This window comes from Urocitellus parryii, chromosome 5, assembly GCF_045843805.1.
Source record: "Urocitellus parryii isolate mUroPar1 chromosome 5, mUroPar1.hap1, whole genome shotgun sequence".
Lineage (NCBI taxonomy): Eukaryota > Metazoa > Chordata > Mammalia > Rodentia > Sciuridae > Urocitellus > Urocitellus parryii.
In genome coordinates this window covers 176,106,970-176,133,973 of record NC_135535.1, presented here as the reverse complement: position 1 = coordinate 176,133,973, position 27,004 = coordinate 176,106,970, and the positions used below count along the sequence as shown (strand labels likewise).

General features: G+C 36.2%; 1 protein-coding gene across 3 annotated transcripts in view; it reads right to left on the bottom strand.

Annotated features, from left to right (window-relative positions):
- Tnks2 (tankyrase 2) overlaps positions 1–25,286 on the bottom strand; it is a 61,452-nt gene extending 36,166 nt beyond the window's left edge. For 2 of the 3 annotated variants that reach the window (XM_026397330.2, XM_026397331.2), the window contains exons 1-8: positions 24,477–25,286; positions 11,781–12,005; positions 9,129–9,224; positions 7,807–7,843; positions 7,264–7,339; positions 6,607–6,701; positions 4,200–4,266; positions 477–663 (exon numbers count right to left, since the gene is read on the bottom strand). In XM_026397330.2, the coding sequence (XP_026253115.1) occupies positions 477–663; positions 4,200–4,266; positions 6,607–6,701; positions 7,264–7,339; positions 7,807–7,843; positions 9,129–9,224; positions 11,781–12,005; positions 24,477–24,675 (982 nt within the window). In that variant the 5' untranslated portion in view covers positions 24,676–25,286. The remainder of the gene's footprint in view (positions 1–476; positions 664–4,199; positions 4,267–6,606; positions 6,702–7,263; positions 7,340–7,806; positions 7,844–9,128; positions 9,225–11,780; positions 12,006–24,476) is intronic. The other variant, XM_026397329.2, reaches the window with a different exon arrangement.
- Positions 25,287–27,004: the final 1,718 nt, after the last annotated feature.

Below are 27,004 nucleotides of genomic sequence, written 5' to 3'. Positions count from 1 at the left end.
TGTAGTAATACTGTAAAAGTACTACATAATATATGTAGTAATACTGAATATAGTGGTTATTTCTTTCTGCATCTATTTCAGCTAAAAACAGAAAACCACAGAACTCAGCCCAGGTATTAAAGATTATTAAATGTTAAGACCTGGGAACTGTGTTTATAAGATGGCAATCTGATAAATAATACTAACTTCATTAACAGGTTAACTAGAAAGTCATATCAAAGATGTGACTGAAATTCATGCTTTCATTTCAAAAAAATATCATAAGACTAAAACATATAAAAAGTATAACTTGACTTCAAAAACCCTATACAAATATATTTTCTTTTCATAGCACCTAGAATATGCTGAAGCTCCCTAAACAACTGTACTTATATTTAAGGATAATATTTCATTCTGAAAATTTTATAGGAAAGAAAAGTATTCAGGTCAATGATACCATAATATCCTAGCTGGACATTCATAATTTTTATACTCACATGATAATCTTTCTTTTAACTGTGGTGTAGGAGCCAAGTCAATAGCACTTTTGTTGTGACAATTGAGTAGTGTTGGATCTGCACCGTAACTTAGGAGAAGAGAACACACTTCAACCCTATTCTTAGAAGCTGCCTCATGAAGAGGAGTGAACTGCCACAAGTCCATTGCATTCACACAGGCACCATGCTGGGAGGAAAAAGTGTACATTTAATGTTCAATTTTAAGAGAATTTAGAATTATTAGTACTATGCAATTAACATCATGTAAGCTTAAAATGGTTATGTTCCTAAAGTTCACTTTTTAAGCCAATTAATTCAAAACGAAAATGTTTTTCCCAATGGAGGAATAGTGGCTGATTGTTAGGCATGTCCACAAGGGGCCTACTTAACTCGAAGCTTTAGATTTAATCTATATCTTCTCCAAGAACCACCCCCATCCCCTTTTGAGGTATAATTTACATATAGTGAAATGCAAAACTCCTAAGTTTGAATTTTAGTGAGTTTTGACAGATATATCTATACAAAAATACAATAATCTGAATCGAGATATAGGACACTCAGAATGCTTCCTCATGCTCTTTTTTATAGGCAATTTCTGCCTCATCCTACTTGTAGTACCATGTTAATGTGTTTCTAAATTTCATAAAAAGGAAAAAATACAGTGTATATTTCTGTGTCTAACTTTATTCACGTTTTAAAAAAATTTTTTTGTATCAATAGTTTATTTTCACTGCTGAGGAACATTTCATTATACAAGCAGCTGTCAAAATGGGTCTAATGTTTAACTTTACCAAAAACTGAAACCATTTTCTAAAGTGGCTATATATTTTACATTGCTAACAGCAATGTTCTGAATTCCAGTTGTTCTATATCCTTGCTAACACTTCATTGGTCAAACTTAACAATATTTTAGTCATTTCCAAGCCTTGGAGTTGGATGGACTGTAGAAGTTATACTACTGTGACCCATCAAACACAAAATCTCTTCCAGAGCATTCCTGACAGTGAAAAAGATACTGCTTTTTATATGTTCAGTGATGGGGAGCCAATTCTTGGCTAACATGGCTTTTTATAGGTACTACAGAATTCCCATTAGGATGTTCACTTCTACTTTAATATATGCACTTCAAAATTTGCTCCATTTGTCTTTTTTGGGCATCAAAGATCAATACTCTTTTGTTGTAATTTTGTAATATTCTTAGGTTTTTCTTTTCCAGTCTACATACCTCAAAGTTCCTTCACTCATCCTTCATATCAGATGGTTTCTAAACTCATCCTTGTAGCCATCAACTAAACATACTTTAGTCTAAGAAATTCATTTTTTAAAAAATATTGTGAGCCTAAAATAACAATAGATTTGCAAAGTGGTTTGACTGTGCAAAATATAGTATGTTCATGAATACATTTGTTCTTTTTTTAAATATTTATTTTTTAGGTGTAGATGGACACAATGCCTTTTATTTTTATGTGGTGCTGAGGATCAAACCCGGGTCCCGCCTGTGCTAAGTGAGCGCTCTACCACTGAGCCACAATCCCAGCCCCTGTTCTTTTTTTTTTTTAATATTTATTTTTTAGTTGGACACAATATCATCTTTATTTTTATGTGGTGCCAAGATTCGAACCCAGGGACTCACACATGCTAGGTGAGCGCTCTACCGCTGAGCCACAATCCCAGCCCAATACATCTGTTCTTAACACTGTACTTGTACTACTGGCATAAAATTATAATAGGCTTTTAGGGAGTTACATTAATTTATACTTACATTCAATCAGTGGGCAACATAAAAGCTCTAGAGGTTTTTGAGCCACATTCCCAGCCCTTTTTATTTTGTATTTTGAGACAGGGCCTCACTAAATTGCTGAGTCTGGCTTTGAACTTTCGATCCTCCTATCTCAGCCTCCTGAGCCACTGGGATTACAGGTGTGTGCCACCATGCCTGGCTAAGCTATAGAAACAAACATCAAAGTATATTCTCCTTGCAATTATTCTTCTTGTGTACTTAGATTTATAAACCTGTCTCCTTATTGATCCTATTAAATCTATTAAATTTCATTTTACTGGCTTCAACCCAAGCTTACTTATCCTTCCCAGCTTCATGTTAATCTGCAAATTTTATAAGTATCCCTTTCTAATTCTTTACCAAGCCAACAATGAAAATGTGGATCACAATGAAGGCAAAGATAGAACCTCTGGCAGCCATTAAAGGTTCCCACTAGTCATCACTTTCTGCACAGTTGTTTAATTAAGAATTCACCTAACAAAAATTTCCCCTCATTATGACCAGATCCACCTATTTGCTTCCTTGTATTGAGAGGCCTTTTAGAATGAAAAAGTTAAGAGAACTCCTTGTATTCTTGTGTCTGCTGGTATCATACTTCATTGACTTAGAGATCATGTCTTGGTCTTGGAAAGCAGTCACTGAATGTCTGCTATTACATGACAGTTTCTATTAGCCAGACTCTTTTGCTATGGCTGTCAACTTGGTGTTGCCTGGGACCTCACATGTATTCCCAATTCCTATCTACTTCCTTTCTCCTGAGTTTCCTGAACTTTATTACTGTATACTAAACTTACCTCACCTAACATCCTTCTAAGTATGACCCCTAGTCAGTTTTCCACTCCATCCCCCACTTTTTTCCCCACAGTACTGAGGACTGAATCCAAGACCTCATACCAGAGCACATGCTAGGCAAGTGCTCTACCACTGTACCCTAGTCCCAGTTTCTCAATCTTATTTACTTTTTTATGTGCCGGGGGTTAAAGCCAGGGACTTGAACATGCTATAAAAGTACTCTACCACTGGGCTATACTTTGAATACTTCCAATCTGTTTCACTCTTTCTTCATAGTAATGTTCCAAATATGCTATTGAATTCAAGAATCACTTCTACAAGAAGCAAAAGCATTAGTGCTACAAATGCCCAATACTATAGGTATTTAAAGAGGTTTGCTTAAATGCTACACATTGTTTCTGTGGGAAAAATGTATTCCATGGTGGCATATGCCCAAAAAAGAAGCACGGAGGACAAGTGCCTTCTTTTCCTTCCCATGATGGCTGCTGAGAGGGTAAGGAAAAGTATTTGAGGGATAGTAACATCCTTGGATTCATTCTCAAGGATGACACATGTCTTTTACTCTCATTCAGTATGGGTCAAAATAAGTTTCTTGCTAGTAAAGCTTACCAAGTAAGCCTGCATCAATCTAAAATACAAATTAGCAAATCTTGCAAATATATTTGGTTTAAATAATATGAGCCACTAAACCTTGCTTTCTTTAGTTACAAATTACAGAATCATTTAATCTGCTATTCCCATGATGGTAGTACTATTTTATATTTAGAAGTGTATGGTATCTCAAAAATACGAGAGCAGTTAGATGATAATCTATTAATCACCTGTATTTTATGATTATACATATAGCTTCTTTTCATTTTCTTTTTCTGGTACTGGGGATTGAACTCAGGGGTACACGGCCACTAAACCATATCCACTGAGCTCGACCACCGAGTTGCTTAGCACCTCACTTTTGCTGAGGCTGGCTTTGAACTCATGATCCTCCTGCCTCCGCCTCCTGAGCTGCTGGGATTATAGGCATGTGCCACCGTGCCTGGCATATGGCTTCTTTTTCTACTAAGAATTTAGAACACAGGAACAAACCCAGATACACTATGTACTTTACAAAATTTTATAGGAGAAAATAATCAGAAAGGTATAAGAGAACTAACCTTGACCAGAAGTTCAGTTACTTCATAATGACCATAAGAACAGGCATTGTGTAACGGCACCAGATCACTACAATGAAAGGGGGAGGGGGGGAAGCCTATATTATTACACATTCCCTAGGTGTAGAGAAATTTACAAATTAAAATATGTTCAAACTTAAATTATTCTAAATTTATACTTGTTTTTAAGTAGAAAATGGCTTATGTGAACTTCTAATAAAAATGTACAATTTTGGTAACATCCATTTGAATCCTAAGTCCTAAAAATTCTAACTCCCAATTCTTTTTCAAATCTCTTTTTCTTTTTTCTTCCACTAATTTTGTTTAGGTCTATTGTTATTTGTCTCCTGAACCACTTAAATAGCCCCACTCCAGTTTATCCTGCAAGCTATAGCATAGCAAGATTTTTCTTTTTCTTGGGACTGAACATTGAACCCAGGGATGTGCCATCAGGAAGGTACATCACACAGCCCACCCTCCCACCCCGCCTTTTTAATAATTTTAAGCCAGGGTCTTGCTGAATTGCTCAGGTTGGCCTTGAAATTGTCATCCTGCTGCCTTAGCCTCCCAAGTTACCAAAATTATAGGCATGAGCCACCATGCCTGCTTGCAGCCAGATTTTTCTTATGTGGTTAATCTTGTTTTAACATCCTTAGTGGTTCCTTGTTGCTTTTAAGAGATAGTAGTAACTTCTTAACAAGACTCCTTCTCTGGCCTTTCCCTTTTACTAAAAGTATGCTGAACTTACAGTGCCCTCTGTCTCTATACATACTGCGTCCTGGGTATAGGATAAATTTCTCTCCCTCCTTTGGATCAATCACTGTTACACATCTTTTCTAGACTCAGCCCAAACAATGGCTCTTCTTTGAAATATTTTTAAAATCCTTTAAGGAGAACTGCTACACTCCTCAACAAACTGAAATCCAATTCATTCATGATGAGAATGGAAGAACATGATATATGGAAAGGTATGTGGAACATCAAATCCTATTTTAAGCTTCTCCTTCTTGGGGAATTAGTCACTAAGTAACTGCTATAGCCACTATCATGATGATCTATGGTAAGTGATGGCCATCTGCAATTTAGTCTCTTTAGTTCTATACATCTCTCTTTAAAGGTTAATGGCTTTCTGCCATACCATTTTTAAATATATGGTTCTTTACTTGCCTAAACTTCAATTTTATTCCCAAATATGTAGTAGACATTTCCATTTGAATTCCCATCATATTCACATTAAACCAAAAGTTGTAAAAATGAACTTGTTTTCCCCTAGTTTTCACTGTTGTATTTCATTATGTGTACTTTTGGGTCTCATTCCACTTCAGGATGTAAAACAGATTTCCTTTTATTCCACATTCTCTCATGTCTAGACTGTGCCATCTTGTCCATTCTTACACTGTAATATCTATTGCATCTATGCCTTTATTTTCATTTTTCTCTACCATCATTAAAGATCTTCATTATGTCCAAACTCCTATAATGCTCACTTTTCTAACTGCTCCTTTTGCTCCAGTCTCTTCCTTCTTCAATTAACCTTACACATTGCTCCAGAATACGCCTCCTAAAACTCCACTAGGGGGAAAAAATCCCCTTGTTTCAGATCATAGATTGCTTATGATGAAAGAATAAAGTTTGAATTCTTCAGGATAGGATATCAACTTCTCTAAAATCTGGTTCTTACCTGTTTCTCCAATCCTAAATTTTTATTTGTTCCACATATGAATCATCTGGTTCAGTCAAGTTGATCTATTCATTGTTTCTTTTTTTTCAGTGCCACAGATTGAATCCAGGGCCTTGTGCATGCAAGTTAGGTGCTCTGTCACTGAGCAACATCCCTGGTCACTGTTTCTTTCTTCTCTTTTAATGTATTTTTTATTTTTAGTTATTAACAGACCTTATTTTGTTTGTTTATATGCAATGCTGAGAATTGAACCCAGTACCTCACAGACACTAGGCAACTGCTCCACCACTGAGCCACAACCCCAGCCCGCCGGTTATAGTTTCTTAAATGTACTATATCATCTGAGTTAGTACCTAAACTTACATCGATTCTCTTACAGAGTGATGTTCCCCACTTTGCTTTCTTATTTAAGACTTGGCTTTAAAGTCAAGGTCAAGTACCACCGCCTTCTGAAGGATTTCCCAACCACTTCATCCCTCACTGATAGACCCACTCCTGGAAAACCCTCTCTATCACCTGGCACTTGGTACAGATCTCTTTATCAGTTATCTTTCATGATCCATAAAGTACTGTATATGAGGCTTAAGGTTTTATAATTCTCTATCCTCAGAGTAACCTGTAAATTGTAAAAACTCAATAAATGATAATGTTGTTTAGTCAAAAACATGCTTTTTATAAGACTTCAGAGTGAACTGCAAACAAAGTCCTTATTTTTGCTCAAATGCTTACCCTTTATCTTTAGCATGAACATCAGCTCCATGTTGCAATAACAGTTGTACAATCTTTACTCTATTGTATCCTGCTGCCAAATGCAATGGTGTTGACTGAAATATTAATCAAATAAATTAATAAAATCACATAATGAATGAATAAAATATATAAAAAGGTAAAATCCCAAATATAAAACCAGAAAATCAAATTACAACTTGTATAACATCAATTTAATTTTTTAAATAAAATATAACATATATACTGAGGGCACCATATTAAAGTTTGATGTTCACTACTGCATATGGGAAGCAAACAACTTAAAATGTTTATTATCAATAAAGTTCCACTAAATTTGCTTTTTTTTTTCTTTTTTAAATCCCAGTAATAGGGACTGAACTCAGGGGCAATCTACTTCTACTAAGGTACATGCCCAGCCCTTTCCATTCTTATTTTCAGACAGGATCTTGCCAAGTGGCTTAGGGTGGATTTGAACTTGTGATCCTCCTGTCTCAAAACTCCAGAATACCTGGATTACAGATGTATGCCACTGTGCCAAGTCATTTACTAAAACTAAGAATTAATCTGAATTGCTATTTAAAAAAAATCAGTACTTTACTCAATTTAATTTACCCATCACCAGGAGATAAGCACAAACTTAATTACAAAAGGAAGTACCTTTCTGCCATCACTTGCATGACAGTTGACATTTAATGGTGTAAGAAGAGCCATCATTTTTTCCTCATTGCCACTCCTAGAACACAAAAAAAGTATTAGCTATTTATGTGTGTTTTCTTGTATGGTGCTGGGGATCGAACCCAGGGCCTTTTGAATTCTAAGCAAGCACTATATCACTGACCTACATCTCCAGTCCAGCAATTTATATTCTTTATCAAATCATATCTAGAGGCATGTATTAGGGCCATTAAGACAAAACTCATTCTCATCCCCACTACCATATATTTTTTTATTGGTTCACTATAGTTGCACATATTCATACATGCATACAATACACAATATAATGATACAATTTGAGCAATACCACTCCTCAGCACTTCCCCTGTCCCTCCTCTCTACATTCTACCCTTTGGTCCCTCTACTGATTTCCCTTTATCATTCTCTTTTAATGTATACTTTTATAAACAAATTTTTAATCGTAAAAATTAAAAAAATTTTAATCGTAAAAATTCATGGTGTATATTCAATAACATCAGTACATACCTGGCACTTTCCAAAAGTTCATCTTTCTTATATTCTCCTGTGAATTAGGGGGGGAATGAGAAGAAATAAAAAAAAAAAAAAAATCAATGACAGTTTTATGCAAAAAGATGCCTATTCTATTTAAAACAGATAAATTTGAAAACAAATTTCTAAAATGGAAAGGGGTTAATAAACAGAATATCGTGCAGTTTAATACTTACATGAGGACATGAAATATCATTGTTATGAAAGTTAAAAAAAAAAGATTCCATGTTATGTAATTAAGTATGACTACACCTACAAAAAATTAATATACACAGAGAAACAGAAACCCAGAAGGAAATATTAACAAAGTTTTATCTGGGCTGGTAGATTATCGGTGAACTTTTTCTTTTCTTCTTTTCCCCTAAAATAAGGATGTTATTTTTTTAACATAATTGACAAATGTATCCAAAACATTCAAACCAAAATAAGGGGTTTGGGGGTGTAGCTCAGTGATAGAGTACAGGCTTAGCAGGCGTGAGGCCCTGAGTTCAAGCCCCAGCACCAAAAGGAAAATAAAACAACAATCAAAACAAAACAAAACAAACCTAATATAACAACATTACAAATATTACAAAAAAAATCTACTGCATCACTAATTGAACATAAATATTAAATCCTTACGAATCCAAAGAGTTTTTCAACATTGACTGTTTCTATTTGATACTATTTTACATATACAAAAATGATTAATTATAAACTATGCTGAAAACATTTATAAAATAATACAAATGAAAGTATAAAATCAACAAAATTTAAATTAGTATAAAGACTTGCTGAAACAACATTCAAATTATTGCTTACAATGTGAATTGTGTACTGATTACTAAAGCAAGGCTTCTTTATGTCCCAAAGTTTTTTGAAGATGGATTTCAATGACATGAATATGTTAGAGCAGAGTACAATAATTAGTACTCTTAGTACTGAAATGGAGTATGCACAGACTATTGTTATGAAGATAATTAGTAAAAGATAACGATTAGTGCTTTTTTGAAAGGATATGTAAAAAATGATTAAAGTACACTCCCTCCTCCCGAAGTAATAGTTTATAAAGGGGTAGATACATTTGAAACATTCAGGGATATTTAAAAAGTATCCTGAATACCCAATGGCAAATACACTTAATAAGATAACAATGACAAATTTTTAAATGAATTTGAAAAGAAAAAAAATAGCCACTGAACTGACAACTGTTTAAAAATCCTTGTTGAGATCATTAACTGCAGGAGGCAGATGGTCTACCTAGTAAGTTTGTTCTTTATAGTCTTCCTGGAATAACCAAAGACAGTACACAGACTTACCAGTAAGCACTGCTTTTGCAGATGGGTCTGCTAAATCCAATGCTGTCCTTCCATCTGTATTTCGGATTGTTGGCTCAGCTCCATGTTGTAAGAGCACTGAAAAATAGCAACACTGCTTTAAGAAATGGTAACTATAATTAACTTGATTTTTTTAAAAAAATGTAATAGTAGTCCATTTTACATTTTGAATATAGTCCTTGCTGCTCTGTCACTGCAACTTATCATTAAATATTTGAGATTGTAGATGAACAGGATATCTTTATTTATTTTTTTATGTGGTGCTGAGAATCAAACCCAGTGCCTTACCTGTGCTAGGCAAGTGCTCTACCACTGAGCCATAACCCCAGCTGGACTGATTTTAATAAATAATTTTCTTTTTTTTTTTTTTTGAAGTAAATCAATTTCTTAAGAGTTCTGTTCCAGAAGTTTCAAAGAAGTTTAAAAATCTTTCATATTATAACATGGTAAATGTTATATTTTAAATTTAAGAATATATAAAATAGTCTAGTATTTAATGTGTTAAAGACACACTAAATAAGTTTCCCTTCAGTTTAATGGGAGATTTTCCTTGGCTATTTATATAGATGGTAATGAGTTGACTAACAACAGGTAAGTACATAAGGGAAAAAAGGGCAAGTTTGCTTGAAAGCTTTTCTCATTCCAATGGAGACTATTCTACCATGACATAAATGAAATGTCTAAAGCTATAGATAGCCCATAAATAAGATGTGTAGGATTAAAAAAAAAAATCACATGGGTAAATATTTTTTTTGTTCATATCTAAAATACTTTGTACATGTGTAAATTCTTTTAAAAAGTCATCAATAAACCTCAAAGAGGGGCTGGGGCTGTAGCTCAGTGGTAGAGCGCCTGCCTCTCACGTGTGAGGCACTGGATTCAATCCTTAGCACCATATAAAAATAAATACATTAAAAAGAAAAAAAACTCCTCAAAGATATAATCTAAGGCACATAAGAGGAGAAGCCTTATGCTATGATTCATATTGTTATTTGTTATAGGAAGACATTCCAAGACATTCTATAAATAAAGAGCTAAGAGAAAACAGACAAAACAAACAAAAAAGCTCAGCTTAGCCCCTGTTCTTTAATAGATTAATTTCCATTTCATTCTAGTCTTTAATAGTGCCATTCAATAGAAATAAAATGTGTTAGAATGTAAGCCACAAATGTCATTTAAAATTTTCTAGTAGTTACATTAAAAATAAATTTAAATTAATTTTAACATTACATACATTAAATATTCAATATTTATATTCATATTATAATCAATATAAAATTACTAATGAGATATTTTACATTCTTTTATTTTTTGGTACTAAGTTTTTGAAATAGTGTGTATATTTTACTTTATAGCACACTCAATTAAGACTAGCCTCCATTCTAAGTCCTTAGCTACTACACTGGAGAGTATGGATCCATAACCACATCTGGAAAACTCCATGTTATTGTATTAAAATTATTTATATAATAATAAATAATTTTAATACAATTTTAATACATAACGCATCCCAAGGCACTAGGGATGCGTTATGTGGTACAAAGAGTAGACTGACCAAAGGGCAAGAATAATTTAACACACAGAAAAGGAGAACTGGACAAAGGTAAGTAAGTCCTTCATTTTGCATCTTAATAAATGACCCATTTCAAACTAATGACTTTGGTGTAGTAAATGAGGATTTTGGAGGAGGAAGGCCAGTTTAATTCCAGCACAGAGCTCCTGGACTTTTCCTGGTGCTCAGACCTGCCTTTCTTTGTGTTAAAAGAGTTTTAAGTGTTCCTGTTTTGAATCAGGAAAAACAATGGAGCTAAGGTGACAATGAATCCCAAATCCCTGATTAATAAAAAATCTCAAACAGCCTTCTCATGTATCATTTTTGTCAGGGATCAACCTGTCAGGCAAATCCTGTCTCACTTGTTAGGTTCAAATATTCGACATAATATTTTTTCCACCAAACGCTTCTTACTTAATCTGTCATTTTTAATCTCCTGGAGTGACCTGAGGTCATTCTCTCATTTCTTACCTGGGTTATTTTCCAGTTTCTTAACTAGTTTCCCTGATGCTGGCATTCTACCCAGCTCCCTACCAGATTACTGTTTCTAAAATATACTACTTTCGAGAAATTGTTCACCTCAATTATTTTCAATATTGCACACTACTTACTTAGCAACATCAGGCTCCATAACCTAAAATTCAAAGCTCTTTATAAAGAAATCCCTAACCTGTGTCCCACTAGAAAGACTAGAAAGATTCTAGGAAACTGGGCTCTGAGACTTGACTCCAGTCTAGTCATAGCCCTAATCACTTTCCTTTTAACAGTCAACTTCACTTCCACTGTATCTTTAGCTGGTTGTGTATTTTATCTCCCAAGAGAATGCATGTTTCCACAGAAAAGGAACTTTGTAAACTATTCTGCAAAGAAATTTAGGGTAAGTATTATACACAAAAAGGCAATTCAGTAAACAGTGGTTAGATTAAAAATCACAAACTGTTTAGAATAAATAAATTAAAAAAATCATGAAGTGTTCTTATTTTATTTAGTATGGCAGAATTTGATGATAGTAACAAATAATTCAATATAAACTCTTAAACAGTTAGAATTTCTGGGAAATTCTGAAAAGTAAATAGTCTTACCAATACAAACATCAATCTTTCCTTTAATTGCAGCTTCATGGAGAGGAGTATAATTCCAATTATCTCGAGCATTTGGGTCTGCACCATGTTGCAAAAGGAGATTGACTACTTCAGCATGACCAAAAGAACATGCATTATGAAGAGGAATAAGCCCACCATCATCACGTGCTTGGACATTTGCACCATTCTGAAGCAAATATTCAACTACATCTTTCCGTCCAAAACCTAGAAGAAAACAAATTATTTTAATAAATTAGACTCAGTGAGTCCAAGTCATGCTAAAATGTTTCAGAATGGAAAATAATAGATTCAATAATCCAAGGATTAATTACTGAAAAATTGATCTAAAATGTTAGTAACTATTCTTAATGATAAATCTAAAGGGTAGCACTGCTAAGTAGCCTGAGGTACAGCAGTAGTGCCTTAGTTGGTGCTACTATCATCTTCAGAGAAAGATCACAAAATAACTGACCAAAAGCTAAATAGCTTTATAAGGATTCAAATTGTAAATAAAGAGTTCTGCATATTTAGTGTACACATATTTTCACATGTTCAAAGTATATAACTTAAGTATATAAACCACTACATTATGAAATAGTGACAAAACTAACTCTTACTAGAATTCTTTCCCACATCTGTCTCATAAAATGTTTCTGTGGGGGACTATGAGATAGCAGTAAGACAAGATCCGCTTATAGGTTATATTTGTCTTTGTAGTGAGAAAAGGTGACACTAAAAAAAAAGAATCAAATCAGATGTTTTCAAAAGAGCCCTTAACCTGCCACTTGCACAACATAAGCAACTTCTTCCCAGGAGTCCTCCTTTAGCTACTTAATTTCCATAGTTTTGCTCAAAAGCCACCCCCACAAACCAAATAAAAGGAAGAGCATGGTAACTCAATTTTCATATATTAATACTTAATATCCTTTTAGTGTTGTTAATCATGAAATGAAAAGGATCCCAGGCAGAAGTTAAAGCAGAGAGAGGTTTGTCTATGGGCTGAAGGAGAGGAAAAGAATATTCTTAAATCCTCAACTCTGAATGTAATCCTAAAATGATTAGCATGGGAATGGATGAAAAAACAATGGTAGACTTCTTGGGTTGACAGGACATTGGTTGCAACTGAGGAGTTAAAGATGGTTAAAAAGATTAACTTTGTTTTAATCTTGTTAGGCTCTGTGCCTACAAAGATGAGTATCCTCGTATCCTCGTTCCTCCTTTTAAAAAGCTCACAATTGGGGCTGGGGTTGTGGCTCAGTGGTAGAGAGCACGCCTAGCATGTGTGAGGCACTGGGTTTGAATCTCAGGACCGCATGTAAATAAATAAAATAAAGGTCCATTGACAACTAAAAGAGAAGAAAAAAAAAAGCTCACAATTTAAGGGCAAGACATTACAGGTTAAGCAGGAAAAAAAACAAAAAGTACCTGGGAAAGGAGGTATGAAGGAGTAAATCCTTCATAACAGCCATGGCACAGAATGCTAAAATAGGCACATGCCAATCAGAAAGAACCTTTTGTCATGCTAAGGAGGTGTATGGACTCTGTTCCATGGACTGGTGTTCTTCAGACAGAAGATTTCAAGGAAATCTTATTTATAATTTCAATGCATGTTTATGTTATCTTTATTGTTAAATAGCTAATGCTGGTACTCAGCTGGTACTCACGAAGTTCAAATTAACGAAATGAATATCCTTCTTTTTCAGACTTAAAAGAAAATATCTAAATATCCCTGTATCTTTGAGCCACCTCTTAGGAACAGTTGGAAAAACATTCCCACAACACATTAGTATTTACAAAGGCTTGTTCAGAGTAGTCCACTTTGTTAAGTTGGCTTTTTTGCCTCCTTTCTTTTTAAAAGAAAGATAACCTTGGTGATTGTGTGGATAAATGGGTAAAATGAGAAGAGAAAGAAGTAGTAAGGTCTGTCTGGTCCTTAAGATTTTAGATAGCCACTGCCAAAGTCCATGTGATAGATGATAAGGGTCAAAACTGAGACTGATTTGTTGTCTCATTCACACTGTTCATGTAAACAGAATAGGTATATTCACATGATTGGTAAAAGGGGATACTATGAAGCCTTGTTCTCAACTCCTATTCCAAACCTCCTATTTCCCTTCATTCTAATTTTCTTTTGCTTATATTTCCAAAATTATTTTATATATGTATAAGCAAACACCTTCTAATTATTAAAAAGATACTGTTTGTTCCTTTCTTTTAAAGAAAAATGTAGTAATATCCTAGAAATCACTACTAGTAGTACATATTCTTTACTGGAAGAATCAAAAGCTAACTAGTTCCATTCTCATGAATAATTAGGTTGTTTCCAGTCCTTTATCATTTCATACAATGTTGCTAAGAGTATCTAAAGAGAGAGAAGAGAAAATTGGTAGAACACAGTGATTTATTTGGTTTTGGAAATGCTTAAATTTGAAGCATTTGTAGGACAAACGTCTAGTAAGTAGTAAGTTCTGTGGATGCTAATTTGGAGAAACTGGTCTGAGCCTGGAGACACTTTTTGGTCATGATCATACAGACAGTATTTGAATCATGCATAAATATTCATGAAGTTGACTAGAGAACACCACCTCTCCCTGTCTCTAATTAAATCATTCTTATGTTCAATGTTTTAACATGTTCCAATCCCTTTCATTTTATAAAAAGTATTCTCCCTAAAGTCACTTTACCATTTCTCTGCTCCTTCACATAACCCAATCTATATTATTCCCCTCTCTATTTTCCCAAATTTGATTGGCTTTGCTTCTTCCTTACAACTTCTTTCAATAAGGTCACTTATAATCTCCACATTGCCAAATCCAAGGGACACACCTGTCCTTACTTGACTAGACAGACATCTTTGCTGAGATGGTAGCAGTTGATCAAAAGCTTAAAAAAGATGAGGGAGTTAGCCTTACTGGCCAACAGTAATAAAGCCAGAGTGGCTAGAGTAGAGAGAGAAAGAGATAGCATAGGAGATGAGGTTAGAAGTGATGAGGACCAGATAAGGACAACAGATTAAGAGGCTTGAAGATCACTGTAAGCAATCTGTATACGGGGTAAAATTGGGAGTTCATAACCCACTTGAATCAAACTGTGAAATATGATGTATTAAGAACTATGTAATGTTTTGAACGACCAACAATAAAAAAAAAGAAAAGAATTTCATTTTTTAAATTGAGGAAAATGGAGAGTCACCACAGGGTTCTGAGCTGATAAATTACATGACATAACTTACATTACTCTGACTACTCTTGGAATAGATTGTAGAGGTTATGGGTAAAAGCACGTGAGAGCTTACAGTGGCTTAGACCATAATCTCATGGTACTTGTCAGAATAGTGGAAAGTTTAAGACTCTGGATACTCTGGAGGTAGAGCCAGCAGTTTCCTAATGGATTAGATATGGGGTGAGAGAGAGAGAACAAGAGCCACTGAATATGAGTGAGGAGTTTTGGATGACCCCAAGGTTTTTGGCTTTAGTGATGTATGGCTGCCATCCATTGAGAAAGGGGAAAGCTGCAGAAGACACACTTCGCGGCAAAGGATGAGGAGTTCAAGTATTGGACATGTCATATCTCCCCCCCATCCCAGCGGGGGTGGGGTGGGGGTGGGGTTGCTGCTTTCTCTACCCAATTTCTAAATGCTGGAATTCCTCAAGACTCAGTTATCTTTTTATACAATCTTATCTACTCCTATGACTTTAAAAAACTATCTAAATATATAGCCTTCAAATTTAAATCTCTGGTCTAGATTTTTCACCTAAGTTTCAGTATGTTTACTTGACATACCTTCTTCTTGATAATTCAAATGCATCTCAAACTCCACATGTTCCGCAGCTTCTCTCCATTTCCATGGACACTGTCTGAATCCAACCAGTATCACCTCCATCCTGAACTATTCCAACTGTGTCCTAAGTAGGCCTCTCATTTCCACTTATGTCCCTAGTGATCTTTCAAAAACAGACATCATAATACATCTCTCTTTAAAATAACTCATGATCTCCAAATGGTTGCTCTTAGAATAAAATTCAAACCCTTTATTGTGGCTTACAGGGTTACTTGAATAAAATAGTTTTTATCACTTCTCTAACTGAATTTCATACCACTCTTCTCTTTCCCAACTATGATCCAGCTTTCTTTTAGTTTATCAAGTGTGCTAGGGGGCTGGGGATGTGGCTCAAGCGGTAGCGCGCTCGCCTGGCATGCGTGCGACCCGGGTTCGATCCTCAGCACCACATACCAACAGGGATGTTGTGTCCGCCAAGAACTAAAAAAAATAAAATGGATGTTAAAAATTCTCTCTCTCTCTCTCTCCTCTCTCACTCTCTCTTTAAAAAAAAAAAAAAAAAGTGTGCTAGGGACTTGGTAAAGGCCATCTTTCTGCTTGGAATGTTCTTCCCTTGAACATATTATGCCTCACTTCTACTTATTGTCTAATCTGTTTAATGTCACTATCTTAATGAGGTCATCTCTGACCATCCTATCTAAAGCATTCCATTCTGCCCACCCACATTATTTTCTATATTAACACTGTTTATTAGTCTGTCTCCCCATCTCTTTGACTAGACTGCAAGCTCCATAAAAGCAGGGATTTTGGTTTCTGCTGTTCACAGTAGTATCACAATTTGTAACTATTTCTTACCTCTCTCTTACTTCCATAAAAGGTAAGAGTCATGTATCTTCTAGATCATCACTGCTTCCCTGGTATGTAGTATATAATATCTGTTGACATTTGCTATATTAATAAATCAGGCTTTCAGAACAGAGAGTAAAGTAAAACTAAGAACAGCACTGTAGAAGTAAAGTCAGTTATCATTAGTCCTGACTTCAGTCTTCCTTTATCACTATCTGGGCACTGTTGATCACACTGTCCTCCTCAATTAGGTCATCCAACTACCAATTAGTTGTTAACTAGTTGTCAACAATATGCCAACATAGTTCCTTATTGATTAAGATGTCTAAAGCAGGCTGGAGACTGAGAGAGGTCAGTGTTTCCAAAGTCACATCATAAGGACTATGTTAGGTGGCAATAGTTTGCTACATTAATACAGTAGAAGATGATTTTTGTATATTTAAAGCCACACTTTGGCACTAAAGGAAATTACTTGGAGGGAGCTAGAAGGCAGCTCTTACAAATAAAAAATCTTTCACTGTTGGGATATTAAAGAGTTAAGATGCTTCCCATACTCTCAGGTAATCCCTTGATGAAATCTTTATTCTTATGGTCTTAAAAACAGTGATTCTTGAGTGGGGGAAATAGCTTTATAGGATATATTCTGATCATGTTCTCACTGGTCAGGTAAAATGTGAACAGTTGTATCCTAAGAGTCAATGCTAATCTCCATATCCTAAGAGTCTCTTTACAAAGGAATCAGAAACCTAAAGTTGGTAGTCGTGAATGTTCAGGACACATTATAGTTTATTTTATAATTACGGAACAACATTCATTGTCAAACACTGCTCTGTTTAAAAATCCTGAGGAAATCATACATCAAGTATGAATCTACTATAAAGTTCTGACAGAGAAGTGAAGGTCTATTTAGAAAGTTTATTTGATCAATAACTGTGTCACTTAATTACAGGTATTGTGTTCATTTCAGTTTTCTCAGGGACAAGGCCAATGTCTAGCAAACAGTGGGGCTTGATAAATATTTGTTTAATCTAAGCCTCATTTTTTTTGGGAATAGCAAACAAAGAACCCTCTCAGGGAATAGAGTTGATGACTTTGGATCACTAAGACAAGCAATTTATTCATTTTCTATCTTGTCAAAGTTTCTTTATTATTCAGATGTCATTAATTTCAACAATTCCAGGAACTGTCTTTGTCTTGCCAATCATGACCACTGTTAACAGTACCATATTTTGCAGCATATACTGGAAATATGCTTTCATCTAACTGGCTTCCAAAAAGCACAGAGGTAGAAGTCACTACAAAAAAAACCAACCTAGACTCTGAGGAAGTTACATTTAGTACCACTCTCATCCCCGTTTTTAGTCCAAAGGTGGCACAGGCCACTGAAGATACAAATGGTCCAATATAAGATGATGATGTCTTACTAATCTAAACATAGGTCAACATCACATAGTTTTATCAGAGAAAAAGTTCAGAAACAAAAAGGAACAAATGCCATGAAACAGAAAATTTCAGAGTTCTGGGAGATGGGGAAAGTATAATTAAGAGCCTCAGTTTTGTCTTAAATAGCAGGGGCTACTCAACAGATTTTTCAAAGGAATGTCATTTTACATTTCTCAATTGATAATTACTTTAGTTTACAAAAATCCAGAAAAGCTATTTCCCACATGTATTCTGTATAATGAGGAATATAAGGGAGAGGGCTTTACCCATCTCAACTTGGAACAGATATAATATCTGGCCAGACAAGAAGAAACTTAGAAAAGAATAATGTCATGGCACTAGGATGATGAAATTCTGACCATCTGCATTGGGGAACACTGAAGAGTATGCCAAAATAATTATTGAAGTCAACTATCTACTCTAGATTCAAGGGGAGTTGAATAAAATGGCTTAGCTCAAGATCTTTTAAAATATTTTTTAGCTGCCAATGGACCTTTATTTAATTTATTATATGTGGTATTGAGAATCAAACCCAGTGCCTCACACACGCTAGGCAAGCACTCTATCATTGAACCACTACCCCAGCCACTTAGCTCAAGATCTTGATTAAGATAGCTGGAGATTTAGTGTGTCAAGAATTCTGAATTCTTGGGGGGCTGGGGATGTGGCTCAAGCGGTAGCGCGCTCGCCTGGCATGCGTGCGGCCCGGGTTCGATCCTCAGCACCACATACCAACAAAGATGTTGTGTCTGTCGAGAACTAGAAAATAAAAAAAAAAAAAAAAAAAAAGACTTCAACATGTATTGAGGATCTCCTCAAAAAAAAAAAAAAAAAAATCTGAATTCTTAAAAAAAAAACAACAAAACAAAAAACCAAAACCAACCAACCAACCAACCAAACAACAACAATAAAACACCAAATGGCATTTATAGCCTAATAAGAGATATCACAAATTTGAAAATCCATTCAGACACAGTGATAAATTTTTTTATGTTAACATCAAACATAATGGTGAGGACTGAAATTGATATTTTTAGGGAAGCTCATTTGCAGGCATCAAATCTCACTATATAATATGGTAGTTACTCATAAATTAATTGGTTTTGTAAATCTTTTGGAACCAATAGTCAATCTTGCTTTAGGGCTAAAATAATATATTTTATCTCATTGCTTTGTGATAAAATACGTTAAGATTGACTATACAGTACTAAAAATTTAATAATGGTTTAGATATAGATAATTGTATTGTCATAAGAATGAAATAAGATGATATGCAGCACTTGCACACTGTCTAGTAAGTAGGCCATGCTCAATACATGCAAAGCAATTGTTGCCATTCTTGAAGATAACCATTGTTTTAAATTAAAAATTTTGATTGGCACAGGATGTTTGTACATATTTAGATACAAAGTGATTTTGGGGGCTTTAGTTATACACTACAGGAAGAGTGTATTTTGACATATTATACATACCTGGAGTATTTCTAATTAGGATAGCATTCTTGTACAAGAGGTGGAGCTTCACTGGTCATGTAGAGACTCTGAATTCTTTTTTTTTTTGATACCAGGAATTGAACCCAGGGGTGCTTACTGACACAGCCATATCTCTAGCCCTTTTTAATATTTTATTAGAGACAGGGTCTCCCTGAGTTGCTTAGGGCCTCGCTAAGTTGCTGAGACTGGGTATGAACTCGAGATCCTACTCTCAGCCTCCTGAGCTGCTGGGATTACAGGTGTGTGTCAACGCATCCAGCAAGGATTCTGAATTCTTGAACAGACTGATCATAATTGATACGGGGGTTTTCTGTTCATGATTTAATTATTTCTCACATTAAAAAAATTCTGAAAATAATAATCTATAATTAAAGACACAGGCAGAGAAGATACACCATGTTCATCTCCCATAAATATGATGGTGGCCTATAGTCAAAAAGGAAATGGTATTGAAGGAGTTTCAGAGGTCTTTGACAGGATCATTTGTGGGAAGGATACAAATAGCAACCCTAAAAATTTCATTTATCTTTGGCACCTTACTTGTCAAAATCTTGAAGGAACCATTCTACTTTTTTGGTTACCAGTATGATAATGACCTGTTAAGTCAAACTGCCCACTTAATGTAGAAATCCCTTCTATAACATCTCTGAAAGATGACAATCTAGCTACTGCTTGGATACTTCCAGCCAGTTCCACAGCTGAGATGGTTAGTCTGTCTGAATCCTTGTAACATTTATCCTACTGTCCTTAGTTCTGATTGCTGTAGGCACACTAGTCATATACACTCATACATGACTGACTCTTCCACATGTGAAGATAATAACATGGTCTAGTTTTTCATCTCTCGAATAAGTACCCCTAGTTTTCCGATCTGTTGCTTGCATATGTTCCAGAAACTCTAATTCTACTTTCCTTCTCTGAAAAAAAATTCCCTTTAGTAATCAATCTATATAACTGCATATAATAATTCAAGTTCAGTCTAAATGGATATGGAACAATAATATTACTATCAATCAAAACAAGTATTAACCAGTGGGGACTTCATGATGTGAGTTTATTTTCAACTTGTAATTCTCCCAATTACACATATAATCTTTTTGCCATATATATACTTGAATTTCTTGAACCTAATAAACATTTTTCACTACTGAATGCTACTTCTGTGTATGCTCCAAAGAATATTTAAGAGTCTTAAGTCATGGAGTTCTACGCCCTCACTCTGAGTTCTAAGATTCTAAGGAAGGCCATATTTCTTTTACTACAATGGGCACTAAGTGTCTTTTTTCCAAAGTTTCTGTCACTTCCTATTTTTCAGAAGTAAGTTAGAGAAGCAGTCTTTCTTACTGAAGTTTGTTTTCTTGGGGCTTACAATGTCAAGAATTTCAGATATTCCTCCTTTTAGTAGAATTAGAGATAATGCCACCCTACCACCAACTTGCCTCTACAAGTTCTATGATGTGTCACAAAAAAATCATTCATATCCTGCGTGTGGTTAGGGGTCAGGCAGAGGGTGGATGAAAAAGGATGTTATTTCCAGAATAACTTTTCTCTTAAGAAATGACTTCTTAAATCATAGTTACCTATAGATATGTAATCTAGTTCATTAGTAAAAAAAAAAAACACACAATAATAGAAGAAAAATTTCTGTTTATGTTAATTACCTTTTCCATTAACAATTTAATTCCCTTAGGGTTGGAACTGATTTTGTCTTTTCATTCAAAGAAAGATTTTCTTTGAATGAAAAGACAAAACAAATTTTTTTCTAAACTGTTCTGCATTTTCTGAGGTCTACACACATCTCATTCCTTCTCTTCCTTGGGAAGCAAACCAAAGACAAAACATGCCCCCCCACCAATAAAATCTCCAAACTTTAATTGGCTAAAAAGATTTTTAAAAAGAATGACCCTCCTCCCATGTTCCTTTACAATGTGTGGAGACAAGTAATTGCTTGGTTAGGCAGTAACACAGTACCAACACCTATGTTGAGCACCCAACAGAATGCTTCCATATACATTAACATGACTGATATATCACGTTACAAAACAACCTGTGAAATGTATTCTCCAAATACTAAGAGAAAAATGAAGCTGAGTATACTTAAAGAAAATAAGTGCCTCTTTAATATAATTTTTTTTAGATTAAGTTTACAAAACCATCTTTAAAAAAACATTTCTTAACCTTTTGGTTTAAATGCAGGACTTAGAAAACTTTAGCTAAAATGTTATACTTCAATTCTTTTTTTTTTTTTTTCAGAGTAGAAATTAGAAGTTTATTAAAGGACAGCAGAAAAGATTTCTCCCGGAGGAAGAAGGGGACCCAAGAGGTGGAATCCGTGGAAGTGCGGTTGTTTCCCCTTTTTATAGTTCTTTCAGTGATGGAATGTAGGTTGGAAGGCCTGAGGGGTGGGAAACAGGTGGGCCAAAGAAGTAATCTGGGCAGGAAGGACTTCATTAACACTTCTTTGGGCCTAGGGCTTTTCTTGGGACTTCATTAATATTTTTCAAGAGTTGCTCAACTTTTCCGGAAATTCATTCTCAACATGGCCTCCATTTTAGATTTCACTCGATATTAGACCCAATTTACCTAACTACCCTGACTACCTAATTTTAAATCTGGCTTCATTCCCCACCTCTAATTTTGGGAACTCCTTACTGCTGTAAGGAAAGGGGGTGAAGATCGTTCTGGCTTCTTCAGGCTGAAAGGGGATGATGTTGGGCAAGCAGTTTGGAGTCCCCTTTAAAAATCGGGTCTATCGAGTGGTCCATGATAGAAGTCCGATTGAGAAGTAATAGGCTGGAGGGCCATTTGAGTGATGGGTGGTCTATAAGAGAAACAAGAATTCATTAGTACTGGAACCAGATTGATGCAGCAATAAATGCCACAGCACAGGAATATGCCAATGAGTATGATGCCAAAGACAGAGACTAACAATGTTTTCCACCATGAAGTAACAGAGAACCAGGAGCTAAGATATTGTTCCCATGACAAAGTTGGTGAGGACATGGCTTCTATCTGAGCATGTAAATCTTTAAGGATATTTGTCACATTGCCAGAATTGTCAGGGATGTGAACACAACATTTAACTTTTAGGGTTATAGATGTCCTTTTTCTTAAGATACAGTTTAATAATTTAATGTCATCTGATCTTGCAAAATCTTTTTTCTAGTATGACCTCTGTGTCTAATAGAGAAACCTTTAATCTTGTTACTCAGGGCTGGATAATCATACTAGCAAACACCAAGCCTACCTGTGTAGGTTAGAAATAGCTGTAGGCCTTAAACTAAAAACTACTCTGGCAGTTCCTTTTGATAGTTATCAGGCATTTCTGTCTGAGAATCCTTCTTTGTAGCCTCCAGTCTTACTTATTTTGGGAGGCTAACATAAAGTGGTTATACTTCAATTCTTAATCTTATAACCTAAACCTGAGAATTTGAATAGACTGTGAGCAGTGGACCAGTTCCTCAAATATTAAGTTTTCCATTTCAATCTGAACATAAAATCTATGTAAAAGATACTTTGAAATGTTGGGAGAGAACTGAAGGTGGGACGGTGGAGGAGAAACAAGGTCAGTGAGAAGATAATACCATAACATTACACCTCTAAATATTACTATTTTCAGATTATGAACTCACTAATACACCAAATTCTTGAAAGGTAGCAACTAAGATCTTCCTTGGCTATTTTTATCTCACAGATCAAGTGAACATAATCTAAGTAATACTACCCTTTGGATTATGTATCAGTTGGTTGTAACAGTTTGCCAAATCAGTTGGTTAAATGTTGACTACATGGTCAAACAGGACAATTCAAATTAACTGAAGGAAGGCAGTAATGACCACCCAAATCTAAAGCAAAATGGCTAAAGAGGTGAGATATGACTTCAGTATTCTTGCTTTTATTTCCATTGCCCACAAGTTTTTTCTAGTTCTCACAACTATGGGTCCACCCAAGCTTTTTTCTCTTAAAAAGGCTCTGCAGTGAGAAACAGAACAAAGGTGCAATTGATCAAGAAAGCATGTTTCCTGGTAGTATTTACATTTTAAAATGGGAACAGGTTAAAGCAAACAAATCTCCAATTGGTAGAAACCCTACAAGCAATGTCTAAGAACAAGGAAATCTTTCTCAAGCTCCTCCACTCATCATTCCTGCCTCCAAAGAACAAGGATACTTTAAAATGTATCTCCCAGCTTTAAAAAAAAAGAATGTTTTAAAACAATCATGATATACATCAAGTAAAATACAGGATTATCGAAGTATGAGGATTTCTCCCATTTTCAACCACTTGAAGTTAGAAATAGTCACAACCTTTCCTGAAAGTGAAAAAAGCATACAGGCTTTATGGAATTAAGGTGACTGTCCTATTCCCATTTCTGGCTCTTTCAAATACTTCAATTAAATTTAACATTCTAGTGTCATAAAATGAATCTAATAAACAGTAAGAGAAAGTAATTCAAATGTTCCAAATCTCAGAATGTGACAAAGTTAGCCCCAAGCTAAAGAACCTACACCATCTTTTCACTGTATTGCAGGGACTACCCACACCCAACCTAAATCAGATCTCAGTTCTTCCAACTTGCTTTTTTCAGTTCTAGTCTGTGTGGAAACTTGCTAATGATTGGCTACTCTGATAAACCAATTAACGCTGTGTCAATAGCGATTAACCAACTTATAAATTACATCCTAGCACTTTACAAAGGTCTCTAGACTTTAACTCAACGTATTGATAAGAGTTAGCAGAAGAGCCTGCAATAACGATAAATGTTTGAGAGTATTATTTCTTTCAAATCAGAAGGTCTTTTTACTATGTTCCCCATTCTTTCTTGTGTGTTAAGGGCCTCTCAGGGTAGCAAGACCGGAAGTTGTACAGGTATTGTTGATACTGTAAAAGAAAATAAAGCCCCAAACCAACCAAACCAACCCCTCCACACACCAAAACCCCACTTCCAGAGAGTACAGCACGCTAACCCACCCCTAATCTCCTTAATCTCCCACTTAGATGGGAGTGAGATTGCCAAGACCAGCGTCCTGAGCGAAAGGTCGGGGGCAGAGGAGCACGGCGTGGTTTCGGGCCTGCAAGCCCGAGGTGCACAGGTGGGCTCGGGAGCTAGGGGAGGCAGCGCTGGCCTGGGTTACCTGCAGCGAAGTGGAGCGGGGTGGACTTCCTGCCCGCGGTGTCACGGCTGTTCACCTTCTCGGGCGTCACCAGCCTCTTGACTCGCTCCACGTCCCCGTTGCGGCACGCTTCGAAAAGCTCACGGGCGGCCGGCTCCACGGCCTCGGCTATAGCGCTCGCGCAGGCCGCACCGCCGCCAGCGCAGCGGCGGCCCGACATGATCCTGGCCGCCGCCGCCAGCAGCAGCGCTAGCAACGGCAGCAGGAGCCCCGGACCCGCGAGCAGGAGGGCGAGGCCCCCTGGAGGAGATGCGCTCAGGGCCTGGGCCGCTTGGCTCCCTGCTGTCACCGGAGTCGGCGCAGTCCCATGGCCGCGCCGCCGCGCGCCCCTAGCATCGGTCGGTGTCCTCCGGCTGCCCCGCGGCAGCGGAAGCAGCGAGAACCAGCCGTCCGAGTCTTGAAGCGACGCGGCGGCGGAAGCTGGCAAGGCCCCTCCTGCCAGCTCGGTGGAGCCCTGGGAGCTCACGTGACGTCGTTCCGCGCGTGCGCACTTGCGGGGACACCGGCCGGGCAGCTCTGGGCGAGTGGGGCCGCGCGGAGGGGTTTGTGGGAAATATGAGGCGAGAGTCCTAGGTGGCGGCTGGAGAAGGGGCTTCGTCCCACCGCCATCTTTACAGCGGTTCGGCCGAAACCGAGCGCCTCTGCCTATTGCCTTTAAAAAAAGAGAGGGCACAGATTTCCCGAGATGAATTTTCTTCCTGTTAATATACTGAAAAAGAGCCTTTGGAAGTTTCTCTCCGTTCTTGCATATTCTTTTGGGAGTGTTAGGGTGGAAATTTTCTGTATTTTAAGCTTCCTTTTCTTCTGTAGGATTTCTTTACCGTATTTCTCTCCTGAAGCCCCCGCAACTGCTTTTGTTTCTTGTAAGCCACTTTTCAGAAGTGAACCAAGTTTGGAAGAACTGCCCCAAGATAAAGGAAATCAAGAAAGTGATGAAAGTTATTCCAATTCTAAAGTAACAACTGAGAGGAATGGCTCTGTTGAATTACTTTTTCATAGCAAGTTATGTGCTTAGTGCTGACTGGAAGACCTGTCTATAAGTCAGTATTGTACAGGGCACAGCAGTGGTGCCAATATGCTGGGCGTGCACATCTCCGGAAAAGGCTTCTGAATTGTGATTTTTTTTTTTTTTCTGTGACCAGGGAATACAAGGAAAGCACCTAATTTATTTTCCTGCTCAATGTAGAGGCATAGTTGTGAAAGATTTTCCTGACCTCAAGAAAAAAAAAAAAAAGTAGATAGGTTTTGCCTGCGTAACTATTCATGTTGACCTTTGGCATGCTGACAAGCTTTTCTCCCCTATCGTATTAACCTGTTTTTCAGGAAATCCAGTTTTTGTTTGGGAGTGTTGACTCACTGCTGTGCTAGAAGAGAATGTCCACTTTTTACAAAAGCATTTTTATAAATATGAACGTTGTTATAAATATGTAAGTTAAGTAATCGTATGTACTTGAAATGCTTAATATAAATCAAAATTTTGGTGCATTTGAACTCACCAAAGTACTAGAACATTGTCAATATGATTGTTTCTTGTTTTTCTTCCTCATTTCACCAACTTGCCAAATATATTCCCAATTTTTATTACTGTTTCTTGTTCAGTAATTTCCACTTATGTATTTGCTTCTGATGTACGTGTCCCTAAACAACACGTTGTTTAGTTTTACTTGTTTTTCTTTTTTTTTGAAACAGGGTCAGGCTATATTGCCCAGTTGTTCTCTATCTTGTGGTCTTCCTGCCTAAACCTCTAGAGTAGTTGGGATTATAGGCTGAGCCACTGTGCTTGGTCACTTTTATTTTATTTTATTTTTGAGATTTATAAAAATATCAGGTTTTTTTTTGTAATTTCTTTTCACTTAACGGTTTGTGAGACTCATGCATTCTTTTCATTGCTTTATAGAGTTGCATTAAATTAACATACCACAATTTTACAATTTTGCTGGACATTTGGTTTGTTTCCAATTTTTTTGTTATGAACATTCTTTTCCACTCTTCTAGTACACCTGTGCAAGAATTTAGTATGGGAGGCTTTCAGACATTATGCACTACTCATAGTATAAGAAATTCATTTGGTGTCTTCAACCAGGAAACACACTCGCCTATATCCAATGAAAGTTTCTTAAAATAACAAAATCCTATTTACCTGTCCTATGTGTCAAAAAATGCTAATTGAGACTCTTAAAATGCATCACAGAACTCACTAGTAAGTGTGACCCAAGTTTTGAAAAACACTGAAAGAAAGGATTACAGGAAATATAAATGTTCACTTTCCAAGGTAACATTGTTTTTCAAAGGGATTTTGTTAATAATGTCTATACCCACCTGCAGCATATAGGAGTTTTCATTTTTTATCACCCACCCTTGGTATTGGCAGACTAATTTTCCATCTTGGTAAATGTAAATGATATTTCAGAGAGATAGTAGTTGACTTTTTTTGAAATAGCAAATAATCATTAGAGAAATGCAAATCAAAACCACAGTGAGCTATAACC